The 13160-nt window shown below is 37.2% G+C and overlaps 1 protein-coding gene across 1 annotated transcript in view; it reads left to right on the top strand.

Moving 5' to 3' along the window:
- Positions 1-13160, top strand: part of nav1a (neuron navigator 1a) — a 94023-nt gene that overhangs the window by 49299 nt on the left and 31564 nt on the right. The window contains exons 4-10 of the mRNA XM_088921068.1: positions 72-828; positions 3098-3508; positions 6083-6124; positions 6319-6476; positions 7177-7347; positions 7798-7850; positions 9272-9349. Of these exons, the coding sequence (XP_088777194.1) occupies positions 72-828; positions 3098-3508; positions 6083-6124; positions 6319-6476; positions 7177-7347; positions 7798-7850; positions 9272-9349 (1670 nt within the window). The remainder of the gene's footprint in view (positions 1-71; positions 829-3097; positions 3509-6082; positions 6125-6318; positions 6477-7176; positions 7348-7797; positions 7851-9271; positions 9350-13160) is intronic.

The raw sequence follows: 13160 nt of genomic DNA, 5'->3' as shown, positions 1-13160 counted from the left end.
TTATGGATATAGCCTGCATTTGCTTTAGGTTATGACTTAACTATGTTTTGTTTTGTGTTTCATTTTTGTAGCACCTAAGAGTGACCACAAGGCAGTGGACAAGGCCAAGATGGCGGTGAAAGCTTCTGGCTTGCAAAGATCTTGCTCAGATGCAGGGAAAGATCGTGGTGAATCCCGAAAACCACCTTCAGGACTTGCCCGTCCCTCTGCAGGGACCTCATTTGGCTACAAAAAACCTCCTCTGGCCACAGGAACAGCTACTGTGATGACGGCTGGAGGAACTGCCATCTCCAGTGGCTCAGCTACTGTTGGGAAGACGCCCAAGACCTCTGGTATCCCAGTGAAGCCAATGAGTGGTAGTGGAGGAGGAGGGAGTGGGGGACGCAAGACTAGCCTCGATGTGTCAAACTGCACTGAAGGATTTCTTTCTCCTAATGCCCGCACTAACATCCAGTATCGCAGCTTGCCTCGGCCTGCCAAGTCCAGTGCCATGAGCCTTACTGGCAGAGCTAGCTCACGCCCTGTCAGTAGCAGCATTGACGCCAGTTTGTTGAGCTTAAAGCCAAGTGGGGGCTCCTCTAGGCTGAAGGAGCCAGGCATCACCAAATCAAGTGGACGTGCCAGCATGGGGCCCGTCAACCAAACAGACAGGGAGAAAGAGAAGGAGAAGGCGAAGGCTAAGGCAGTGGCTTCAGACTCAGAATGTGGACCCATGAAATCGGGCCCCCCTGCCCCTCAGACTCCCCAGGAGCCCAGCTCCAAGCTTCAGGGCCTCCGTCAATCCAGTGGAAGCAAGTTCTCTGAGCTTTCTTCTCCCACCACACACAGGTACCATGAACGGCAGCCTGTTGTTCGTTTTCTGTGTTGAATCATTAAATGGGTCAGAGCTGAAATATAGCTTTTAATAGTAGATTTATTACATAATGGTTCCTACATTTATGTCCTAACAACAGTTATTTACAAAATGCATGGATTAATGTATACTGAACATTCATAGTGCAAAATGTACTATATAATATTTCCCATAATTAAATACAAGAATGTTAGATGAAATTGGTCTCTTCAAATGATTAAGTACATGTGACTAATTCATGTCTTGAGGTTAAATTGCTCCTCTGATGCTTAAAGAATTTCTGATTAAAACCACATATATACATTTATTTTAAATCTAGGTTTTAGTTCCATTTAAGGGTTCCTGTTAAGTATATCTTAAGATAAGGAAAACTGGTTTATATTGTCATGTTTATAGGATGCTATTCACATTAAAATAGCTGTCATTTCACTGGAATACTATTGCCTATCTGGATGAGACTGGGAAATGGTTGTATCATTATTTTATCATCACCCTGCTGATATAGTCTGCTTTTGAGTGGAACTATTTTCACTGTTTTAATATTTTTGCATTGATTAATTTTCCATCGATCTGCAAACTACTTCTGCAGTATGAAAGCCATTCCTGTAGTATTCATGGAAAGACATAGAAGGACCACCATTTTGATGATTCAGTGCTTTGATTACTTTTGTATCACTTTCAAGATGTATGAAATTGTAAGTAGACCTTTGGCTGCAATAGCAAATCAAGTGATGCTAGATTTGATTCAGACGTTTGTGAGGACGTGCACATAGTAAAACAAAGCCTACTTAATATATGGCCCTCAAGAGCATTGTGTTATTGCCTTTTCAGAGTTCCCCTGCTTCACAGGGGAATGCATACATTTTATGCCTGACTGGTTGTCAGTTTATAAAGGAGATTTGAAGTCCAGGCCATTGGTCTATCAGTATTCTGCAGTGTGTTGATAGGATTGAACCTCCATAATGATGTAGTGAAAGGTTTCCTCTGAGACTTGAGACGTGTGCTGACTTGGCACTGCAGAGCAGGACGTGTGGTATTAACCCTCTAGCCCTAACTCAGGAACTCTTGCTGCAAGTGAATAAATTGCTGCATGCAAGTGCTTGGCCTGGATTCTCAATATTGCTGTGCTGTCTCCTAAATAACACTACTGCACTGCTTTATTCTAGCAGCAGTGAGCTCTCGAGCAGCAGGTATGATTTTAGCTGTTGAAAATGAAGTTCTGAACAAAATAGGTCCTCAGCTATGGAGCTTTAGGAATTCTGGGTTGAATTTAATAATTTCTCCAGCATTCACAATTACTTTATGAGATTGACTCAACTAGCATTCTGTTAGCCAAATAATAATTGCTCTTAATTATTGTTAAGCTAATGTCTACTGTCTTAACAGCACTAAAATACATAGCATACTATAGTATAATACATAATACATAGCACAGTATAATATACTGTGGTGTGAACAGAAGATTATTATTATTGTTATTGTGAATAACACCATATAATTTAATGATAAAAACAACACAGGCTCAAAATGATTAAAATACTAGGTTTTCAAGGTATAGCCTAGTATGAATTATAATTCATATCTAAAGGATGGGTCAAGGTACAAGTTGCTGATGTAGTAGGATCCTACTACATCAGTAACTTGTAGGTGTTGTGGTTAAAGATGTAATGATTTAAGGAGTCACATAAAACCTGCTGATAGGGCTGTGGAATCTTTTTTTTTACACAGATTTTCAGCTTTATATTTTCATGTATTGTACAGATAATTCTGTGATAATACAGTTTTTATGTACGAGTCCACATTTCCTGGAAAAAAATATTTTTTTAGACCATAATGCAAAATCTTATTAATGTCTTATTCATTGAATCTTCTGTTCTACTTTTAAAGGCCAGTGAAAATAGCATTTCATTTCTGATTGAACTGCCTTAAGTTTTTTTTAGTTTTGTGTGAACATTTCTTAATGTTTTTGCTACTTTAGTATTTAAGCACATGTTGTTGTTTTTTTCAAAAGAATCAGTACTGTTTCTCTTATGTATATTATGGCCAGTATCAAAAAGTGGGTTCATCAGCAGAATTCTAATAGTTTTTTTATAAAGATATGGGGTAACACTTCTAAACTTCTAAACACTAAACATGTAATTGAGGCAGAAAGCAAATCCAAAAAATGAAGGAGAAAAACTAGCTGTATTATGAATTATTTATATCCTGTCATTAATTGTAATTATGGATGTGTATTATTCACAGGGTGCTGAGCTCCAAGTCTCTTGGTAAGCCACCCAGCCTGGCTCATTTGGATAAGGTGAACTCCAACAGTCTGGATTCAGGGATGAGTGCCCAGGACCACCCTCCATCTGTGTCCGCTTTCTCCAAGATGCAGGAGATGCAGGGATCCGGGAGTCCCTGTCTTACTCCCAGCCCTGCTCCAGTCCTCAACATCAACTCTACTAGCTGTTTCTCTGACCAAGCCTTGAGCCTGAGTTCCTCGCCCCTGCTCTACCCCAAACTCTCAGGCCTACATCGTAGCATGGAGTCCTTGCCCCTGCACATGAGTGTTCCCTCTGGCCCCAGCTTCAGTGGAACAGATTCCCGAGACAAGGAAGAGGACCGCAGTGCCACAGGCTGGAGTGGGAGCACAAGGGCCTCTCTCACAGAAAGGTGAGGCCCAATTCATATTTGTAATGTTTTTTTCTTTTCTGCCATAAATAAATAAAAAATAGACTTTTGATTAACTTCTCCTAACAGTGCAGTTGTACTAACCTGCCAAAAAAAAAACCCAGTCAAATTAATAGACTGTTAATAACAGGTATTGTGTGGCTGGTCTTGAAAACAGACTTCCCTGGTCGGAATTCTGATGAAAATGTGTGGAAGGTGCAGTGCAGTCCGATATACCATCCATCCATTTCCTAATGACTTCATCCAATTCAGGGTCATGAGGGAGCCAGAGCCTATTCCCCTAGACAGTGGGCATAAGGCGGGGATACATACTGGTATTTCCATCCTGTTCCAAAGCCTGATTAAGCAGCCCTACATAGAAACATCTGTCTGTTTGGGTTTAGTATTTGAAAAAACTGATGTCCCATGAGGCTTGGGTGGGACTGCTCTACTTTAGATGAAGCCTGTGACCGAGAGGATTGCTGCTTCTTTTAGCATAATTTATCTGATGTAGGCCCTGGTGGAGTTTCCATTACAGGCCTTCAAATGAAAGGCCTATCTGAAGCTCTGCCCTCTCTCTAGGGCTTGCTGCAGTCAGAACTGAAAGTGATCTTTTTCTACCAACTCCCAGTGAGAAATGACTCTGCTCTTTCCACACTGACTAGCCATTGTTCACAAACTGTGATAAATTTGTTTTTTAATTTTTTTTTCACTATTCCTTATGAAGTTTATCCATTTATTCTGAACAGACTCAGTAATTTGTCATATAAACCACACCCATCCCTCAGTGATATAAACATAATACCATGGAGTTTTCTTGGACAGTTTCCCAGAAGTTAGGATGTAAGTTTGAGGGGGCAGAGAGAATTTGGTCTGATGTTAAAAGTGCTTATGGTGCCATCTAGAGGCTGGAGTAGAGGAAATCCTATAAAGGTGAACCAGACTCATATTGGAGTTATGAAAGCTGATCCTGAACAGCATGGAGTTGTGCTGTGGGGTTCCTTCATTTGTTTCACAGATGTAGCACAAATATTAGGTGGCACATTTAAGACATCCAGAGTTGCATTTTGTGGTTATTGGTAAAAGTGAAGGTGTATTGTATCAGTAATATCATGAAAGCAAAGAACTGTACTTTAAGGTTTCTTGTTTTACAAGGAGAAAGTGCCAAAACATGTAAAGTACAACTGTTTTAAACCCGATGGGAACATCGGTTTAACCTATAAATGGGGACGTCGCAAACATTTTGGCTTTGTTTTTGGTTAATCAGAGGCCTCCTGGTATCATGTTATGAACAATAAAGTGCAGTTTGGGAGACCCAGAAATATAACCAGATTTTTGAACAGCACACAGGTAGAACAATACGCTGTAAACTGTTTTTATCCAAAACGGTAAATTATCCTTTTAGAAAAGCAGGTCTTCTTAATCTCCCTTGTCGCAATCATGTGATTTTACATTGTCTTGTTGGATAGTACTCTTAATACAAGTAGCTCACACCTTTGCCCCAGACTGAGTGCTTCATTCAATCACTTATCTAATATATAGTTGTATAAAGCATGCATGTCATTTGCTATTATTCACATATATCTGTTTCAAATAAACCTCACCTTCAAATCATTGCAAAAAGTAGGTCATGAAAATGGCATTTCATTGCTCAATCCAAAGCCTTTAGTCCTTTTTTGACTAAATTAGCTAAAATGCAAACACACTGGAAAAGAACAACATAATGGTTGCAGCCATTATATTATTGATCCAAGAATCACATCCATCTGTTCCTTGACAGCTGTGTTACATGTTTCCACAACATGTAAAGAACAGCTTGCTTTTCTCAGTTTTCAATGTACTGTACTTCTACTTAGTTTCCATTTGTGTCTTATAGTATGTTTTTCACTGTGTTGGCTTTGTCAGTACCCGAATCAGGCCCTTCATAGTCTTCTCTGGTCATGAATAAAAGATTTGTTTTTTAGACACTCCCAAACTAATATTGTTATGGTAGATGTATTTTTAAGGTCATAACAATATGATATCCTACTCATCTTTTCTTGTAATGTAGTGAACAAAATTGTACACTTTTACTGTATGTACACCATCTTACCTATATTGTCTAGAAAATGTCACCCCAAGCTCCACAGCTCCATTTTGTTTATTTTCTTTTCTTTGGCACCTCTCTAGTTCCCTTTCCCTGTGTGTTATTGTATCCTTTATACGTACCGGTCACTTATTCACTTTAAAATAAATCCGTTTTGCACCAAAACTTGTCAGGCTTCCTAGGTCCCTCACCAGAAGCCCCCCTGCATCCAAAACCATTCTAAATGTTACACCCCTTTACCCCTAGACACTTGGGGTCGTAACACAATATAAGGTTTTATATTGCTTAAAAGCATGGGAAACACTGAATATACTGTATATAATTTATAAAATAGAACCATTTGTTAACACAAAGAACTCACTTTTTCTCTGTCTTTATTTTTAAAAATACATTTAGCCGATTTTAAATGCTTATGGCTAAAATGAATGTTATTCTGCTTAATTTGTCTTTGCTGATCTAATCATGCTTTTATCTGGTTGTTTCTATTTTAGCTCTCAACGGGATAGGAACACTCTGCCCAAGAAGGGCTTAAGGTAATTTTTTTTCTTAATCAAAAGATTTGGGTTTCCACTGTGTCAGCACTCTGCTTTCAAAGTGACTTTCTAAAGAGAGTTGTTTCACGGTGTTTGATCTTCCACTTATGAATGTTGATATTTTTACCTGTGGACAAGATGGCAATGAGTTTGATTGTTGTCAGTAGTGTCACCTTCTTCCCACTGTGCCTCAGTAGCCGGTACAACTCATGCCAACCCGAGGAAGATGGCAAAGAGCGTCGGCACTCACACACCATTGTGAGTCTGACCGAGTCCGAGTGCGCTCTGCAGCTGCCATCACCATCCTCTGTATCGCTGTCCTCTACTGGCAAAGCTCCCTTCACCAACGTTGGTGAGTGCCTGGCAATATCTGTGGTAGGGCCCCATTTGTTTTGTGTTTATGTTGAAGCTGATGGTAATTAGTTTAATATCATGCCAGTTTTACTACAGTGCAGAAGCATGACCAGTAAGTCTCTATTTGTTTTTCTTTTAATGGAGTCGGTTAAATACTATTATAATAATGTTAAAATAGTATAGTTTTATAATATATCATGTCAAATAATTTAACAGTAGATTATTTTTGGACAGTAACTCTTCACTTGAGCATAAATATTACAAAAGTAAATTGAACTGTATCACCAAAACTGAGAATTTAGTTAATTATATGCTTATAAATATAAGCACTGCTTTTGAAGTCAAGACATAATATTTTTTTGTTTTTTTGTCATTAATTTGTATTGATATTTACTAATATCCAAAACATTGGAACAAAATGAAATGTATTTTTACTTTTAATATAGTTTCATCATTTACTGTAAGATGTTTTGGATGTGATGACAACATAAGAAAAGGTGCAAATGTGAGAAGAGGCCATTTGTTCAGTCTGTCCATTATCTTAACAATTCAAGGATCCCGCAGACTTTGCTTCTAGGGGTGCCTTAGGAAACTGCTAAATGAAAGTTCACAGTAAGATGCAAGTCATTAGATTCACGATTAGAGCACCTTGGTCATGATTCTGTAGCAATACTGATGTATCTGTCCTGTGTTGGCAGTGAGCCCCAGTCCCACAAGTGCACCGCGAATGACCCGCTCCAACAGCATCCCAACGCATGATGCTGCCTTCGAGCTGTATGGAGGCTCACAGATGGGCAGCACCCTCTCCCTGGCAGACAGACCCAAGGGCATGATCCGCTCTGGCTCCTTCCGGGACCCTGTGGATGACGGTGAGAGGAACTCATTGCAGTTCTGTTTCACTTGTCTCCTGCACATCCATAATCTGTTTTTGTCCTTTTTGACCAGATCATTTGACATGCTTATTAATGATTCTGAACACTTTTTAAAATACAGCTTGTTTGCTGTCAAATATGTAATATGTTCAGAACAAGAATTATTTTTCACTTTATAAACTGAATATCATCAGATCATCATTGCAGAATCTACCATTCATTCCTATGTTGTTTTGATACACTTTCAAATGGCACTTGAATTATTTTAGTGTTGACTACCAATTACGTACAAGCAAAGTTATGACACTGATCTGAAATCTCTCATTACATGGAATTCAAGCCTAAAAGACGGTCCTTTTGAAATTTGTAAATATGGAGAAAAGTACTGACTTGAATACCCTGTATTGTATGCTGTTTTTTTAACTCAAAGCTATCTTCTCTCCTTAGTCCATGGTTCAGTTCTGTCTCTGGCATCCAGCGCTTCATCAAACTATTCTTCGGTGAGTTATGCAGTGTCATGCAGAGTTTCACTAGGAACATTTTCACATGTCATCATAAATGTGGGCAGTGTTATTGCTATAACTGCAAAGACTCAATAATGCTGTGCTGTGCAATTTGCATAGATGGAAATGCTGATCATGGATATGTAGTGTCCTTGAATAAATATATACATTTACTGCAGTAATCTCCGAGTTACATTGGTAAAAACAGTATTCACTTTGATCTTGCACGAAATGCCTGTAAATATCTTTGTGAGTGTTTTATTTTTTTAGCTCAATTGTTTTGATAGCTCGGAAATGTCATGTGTCATAATATTTAAAGGGGGATTTTTGAACAAACTAATCCAATTAATATCTGAAATTTGGATTAGGACTAATTTAAACCAAATAATTGCTTTTTTGTGGCTGGTGTATCTACAGCTAAGACAGTTATTTTAAGTCTTTTTTTATATCTTATTTTTTCTGCATTATTCAGTTATTTTTTTCCCCTGTAAACAAGATAGTTTGCACGGTCTTTACTGTCTGTGATGTCACAAACTATACTAGAGCTATGCTTGATTTTGTCCTTTAGTTCTAGGACAACTGTTAGTTTTGGCACTATTGGTTCTTTAATCTCATTACTGTTCCCTGGAGACTGTCACATCTTACTCTAGATCCTTATCCTTCCTTTCCTTTCTCAATCCTGCTTTTTCAGGCTGAAGAAAGGATGCAGGGGGAGGTATGTTTTCTCTTTCTGTCCATTCTGTCTGTCTTCTACTGTCTTTTTCACTCATTACTCATTCTGTAAAAAATTCCTTGACATTTAATGTGAACCCTCCACCTGAAATGGAAAATAAGTTCTTAACACAAAGGTTTTCTAAAGGTTCCGATTTATATAAATGCAAAACCTTTAGAGGATTTTTCCTGTGCTTTGTACAGTGTTTGTTCTTAGTAAGTTATTTATTTTAACATGCTTGAACCCATGCATTAAGGGTATTCTTCCTCTTGCTTTATGTGTTTTTAATCATTCCTCGACATCTCATTTTCACTACTCTACAGCTAGTACTTAACCAGTGTTTATGCATTACATCTTCATTATGTTTATGTATCATTTTGTCAAAACATTTTATGACACATTTTTGTATCGTAGTTCATGAATTTAGATATTTTGGTTTGAGCGTTCCTTTTTCACCAATAACTTCATAAATGATACTTGAACACACCTTACCTTTCATGAGTTTGATTGAGTAGCTACAAAGTGCATAAGGCCTGTCAGATCTGAACAGAAGGTAGTTTCTGCCTTCACTTTTCGAATGGAATTCCCTCTTCTCAGTTTTTATACGCTATGTAACAACAAAAGTTTACTTTTTTGCAGTGGATCACACCATTTTGTAAATACAAAATATTTTTTAATTATCATAATTATTTATTATTTTCTGAAGCAAATCCGTAAGCTGCGAAGGGAGCTGGAGTCCTCTCAAGAGAAAGTGGCCAATTTGACTACTCAGTTATCGGCCAATGTGAGTATATCCGCTGTGATCAATGTCTCATGATACAATAGGAATATCTTTATCCAGGTCTTTTTTTTTTCTTTTTTCATGTCCCCCCCATTTGAGGCTTTAAAACTGCTGTTGGCTGTGTTTTTAAATGCATTTTTGAATAAGCTAAAATTGCTACTAAACATATTAGACATTGCTGCTTTTTTCTTAAAATGCATGGGATCATTTTAAGTTAAAAATAATCAACTCAAATAATTGTCTTAATTTAGTAAAATTCCACTCTATAATATAAATCTATTGACTTTTGGGTACAGTTTACATGATTCACTGTGATGAATGAAAGCTTTTTTAAGTTTGGCTAAAATCAAATGTCCACACCTTACAGTTAATGGGTTCATTTTCTGTCAAGTATAATCTTCAGAATGATTAAAGTCACTACCCAGTCCATTATTGCAAAAATGTTCATAGTTGCATAGAGAGGCAAACAAATATAACTGAGGTGTAAAAATCCTGAACTATGTACTGTACACTTTCTATGAAAGAAAAACTTCTAGCTCCTAGTCATGAATAAAAAAACAAAGTGCTTTTGATTGGGTGCACCAAAAAGTGATACGTTACAAGTATAACTTTGATTTTTGGCACTGAAACACTTTTTTATGTTGTATTGCTGTCATATGCTCTTGCCAGCTCTCTTAGCTTTATATAGTAAAAACTTAGAGATACTGTATAGTTAGAAGTATACAGTCCTCCCACCTTGTTTCAATTTGTCACTGTCATTATTTTGAATATTTTCAATTAAACCTTTAATTTTAATTTTTTTGTGATTGTTTGCAATAGGTAAAGTTGTTATCTTTTTGCATCCCTTATTTTTACAAAGAAAACATTATACAGTAGCTGTTTTTTATATATGTATATACTGTAATATTACAAATCCAAAAACCATACCCATGGGGAGGCAGGGATGACATTTTGGGGAAAAAAAATCATATTCAAAGCAAATCCTACATAGCAGTAGTTACGTGTTTTGCTATAAGAACGTAGTGGATTTTTTTTTTATAGTGGATTTCTTTTTCAGGGCTTTAGCCTACAATCATGACTAAAAAGGATTTGGTAACACTCATGGGTGGAATGGAATAATTCATTTTATTTTGTTATTATAGTTATTTCTATAAGATTTTTAGTTTTATTTATTTGCATCTGTATTATTGGGTAGGATGGAGGATTTAGGAGACAATAAAACTGACTGCTATCATTTTCTGCTATTCCTTTGAAAGAAATAAAAATACAAATGCAGCAGATTACAGTTTATTATGCCATCCCAATATTCCTTCATTATACATTCCTCCTCTCTCCTCTGGCCTAGTGTCCTCACTTGCCTTCTCTTGTAGAAAACAAATTTCTTTGAACATGGATGTGCAGCTTTGACTTAACCAAGAGATGTTGCTAATTGATTTGAGCAGTTTAATTGAGAATTTTTGCCCGTCATCAACACAGAGTACTCTATAATGCCAAAGTGGGGGAAAAATACAGACATTTTACTAAGTTAAATAAATCAATTAAAAATAAATGAATGCATTATTGTTCACCCCCACCCCAGAGTTAATACACGGTAGGACCACCTTTGGCAATTATAGCTGTGGGTCTCTTTGGGAAAGTCTCTATCAGCATTGCACATCCTGACAGTTGAATTTTTGCCCATTCTTCTTGGCAAAATTGCTCAAGTTCCATCAAGTTGGATGGGGACCGTTTGTGAACAGCAATTTTTAAGTCATTCCACAAGATGCTCAAATGGATTGAGGTCTGGGCTTTGACCGGGCCACTCCAGGACATTAACCTTTTGGGTTTTTAGCCACTCCAGTGTGGCTTTTGCTGTATGTTTCTGGGTCAGAGTCCCAGTGCTCTTGTGGATTTACAGCTTGTTTTCCCTCCAGGATTTTTCTGTACTACAGTATATTTATGAGTTTTCTAGTCCCTGACACAGAGAAGTATCCCCAAAGCATGATGCTACCACCATAATGCTTCGCTGTAGGGATGGTGTTCTCAGTGTGATGTGCCGTGTTAGGTTTGCACCAAACTTAGTTAAATTTTGGTCTCATCAGACAATAGAATCTTTCTCCAAATTGTTGAGTCTCTCACATGCCTTTTTTGCAAACTCCAGCCGAGAGGTGATATATGTTTTTTTTCAACAAAGGCTTTCTTCTTGCCACCCTTCCGTACAAGCCAGATTTATAAACTGTGTGTGCTATTGTTGTCTCATGCACAGTTTCTCCCATCTCTGTCGTGGAGGACTGTAACTCCGTTAGAGTTGCCGTAGGCCTCTTGGTGGCCTCCCTTACTATGGCTTTTCTTGCCCTGACACTCAGTTTTGGAGGATGGCCAGTTCTGGGCAGATTCACAGTTGTTCTGTATTTTCTCACCTTTTTAATGATGGAAATTTTCTTATATCCTTGCCCTGACTGGTATTTTTGAAAAACCTTGTCTCGGATCTGCTTGGAATGTTCCTTGGTCTTCATGGTGTAGTGTTTCCTTGGAAATGCACTGTGGGGAAGCTCCCAGACACAGGTGTATTTATTCTGAATGAGTATTTATTGTGAAACACCTCAACTGCACACAGGTGGACTCCAGTCAAGTAATTATGTGACTTGCAGAAGAGAGTTGGTTACTTCAGAGGTAATGTAAATGTGTCAAAGCAAGGGGGTGAATACTTATGCATTCAATTATTTTCTGTTTTTTTATTTTTAATTAATTTAGTAAAATGTCTGGATTTTTTTTCACTTTGACTTTATGGAGTACTTTGTGTTGATGAGTGGCACACATTCTCAGTTAAATACATAATGGTTCCATGCTGTAACACAATAAATTGTGAAAAGGTCCAAGGGGGTGAATATTTTTGCAAGGCACTGTAGTTCATTAAAATATTCATTATTATTCATTATTTATGGTTTATCCTGCTCAGTTTATTAATGTATTTTGTTTGATTTTATATATATTTCTTTAAAAATAGATATCCAAAGTGAGCTAGGATAAGTAACATAAAGTAGACCATTGTGTTTTGTTTAAAAAAACTGACATTTCATAAATAAACACTTGTATATTTATATTTATATTTCAGGAAAATGGTCTATCCTATAGGAAAAGACAAGAATGTAGAGCACATTTGAAGTAGAACATAAAATAAAACATTAAACATTATTGAATGTCAACATTATTTAAGCCACTGTACTAAGCTGAATTCTAGTTAAAGATGCTAACAAAACAATGCTGTCTACACACTCAGTAGTGTAAGCTTTTTAATATCAACCGTGCAGGACCTCTTTTCTATGTGGAATGAAGCCTCTTTTATATGTTAATTCTACTGCTTTTGTTATCATTATGTGGGAAAGTCTTGGTTCAAGTTTAGTGGTTAGAAGTCTCGAAGTCTGCCAGCATGTTAACCAAGTCTCCCTACAGTCAATTCATGTCAATATTTATTTTATGGTCTGAAGTTCACAGTCTTGTAGTCTTGCTCTGCTGATATAAATTAAGTTGTTCAAAACTGCATAATTAAAATCTTTTATTATCTAAGAGACTTTTGTAATCATGGGCATTACTGATCTGTAATATTGTTATAGTGTGGAATCTTAGCTTCAGGATTTTTTTTCTGCTGTCTTTCTTTGTTTTGCGTGTTGTGCTTGAAGTTACTGGCCTCAAGCTCTGATCTGAAGGATACATAGATATAGCATACTGTATATATAGCAGTCAGATTTTTTGCATCTTACACAAAATAAAATTTCAGCAGATTCAGTGGGTCACTTAGAATTCAGAGTACTGTTGCCACTTCTTACTTGCATCA

This window comes from Atractosteus spatula, chromosome 7, assembly GCF_055471065.1.
Source record: "Atractosteus spatula isolate fAtrSpa1 chromosome 7, fAtrSpa1.hap1, whole genome shotgun sequence".
NCBI classification, from domain to species: domain Eukaryota; kingdom Metazoa; phylum Chordata; class Actinopteri; order Semionotiformes; family Lepisosteidae; genus Atractosteus; species Atractosteus spatula.
Note: the sequence above shows the minus strand (reverse complement) of the source record. Positions and strands in the feature narration are given on the sequence as shown.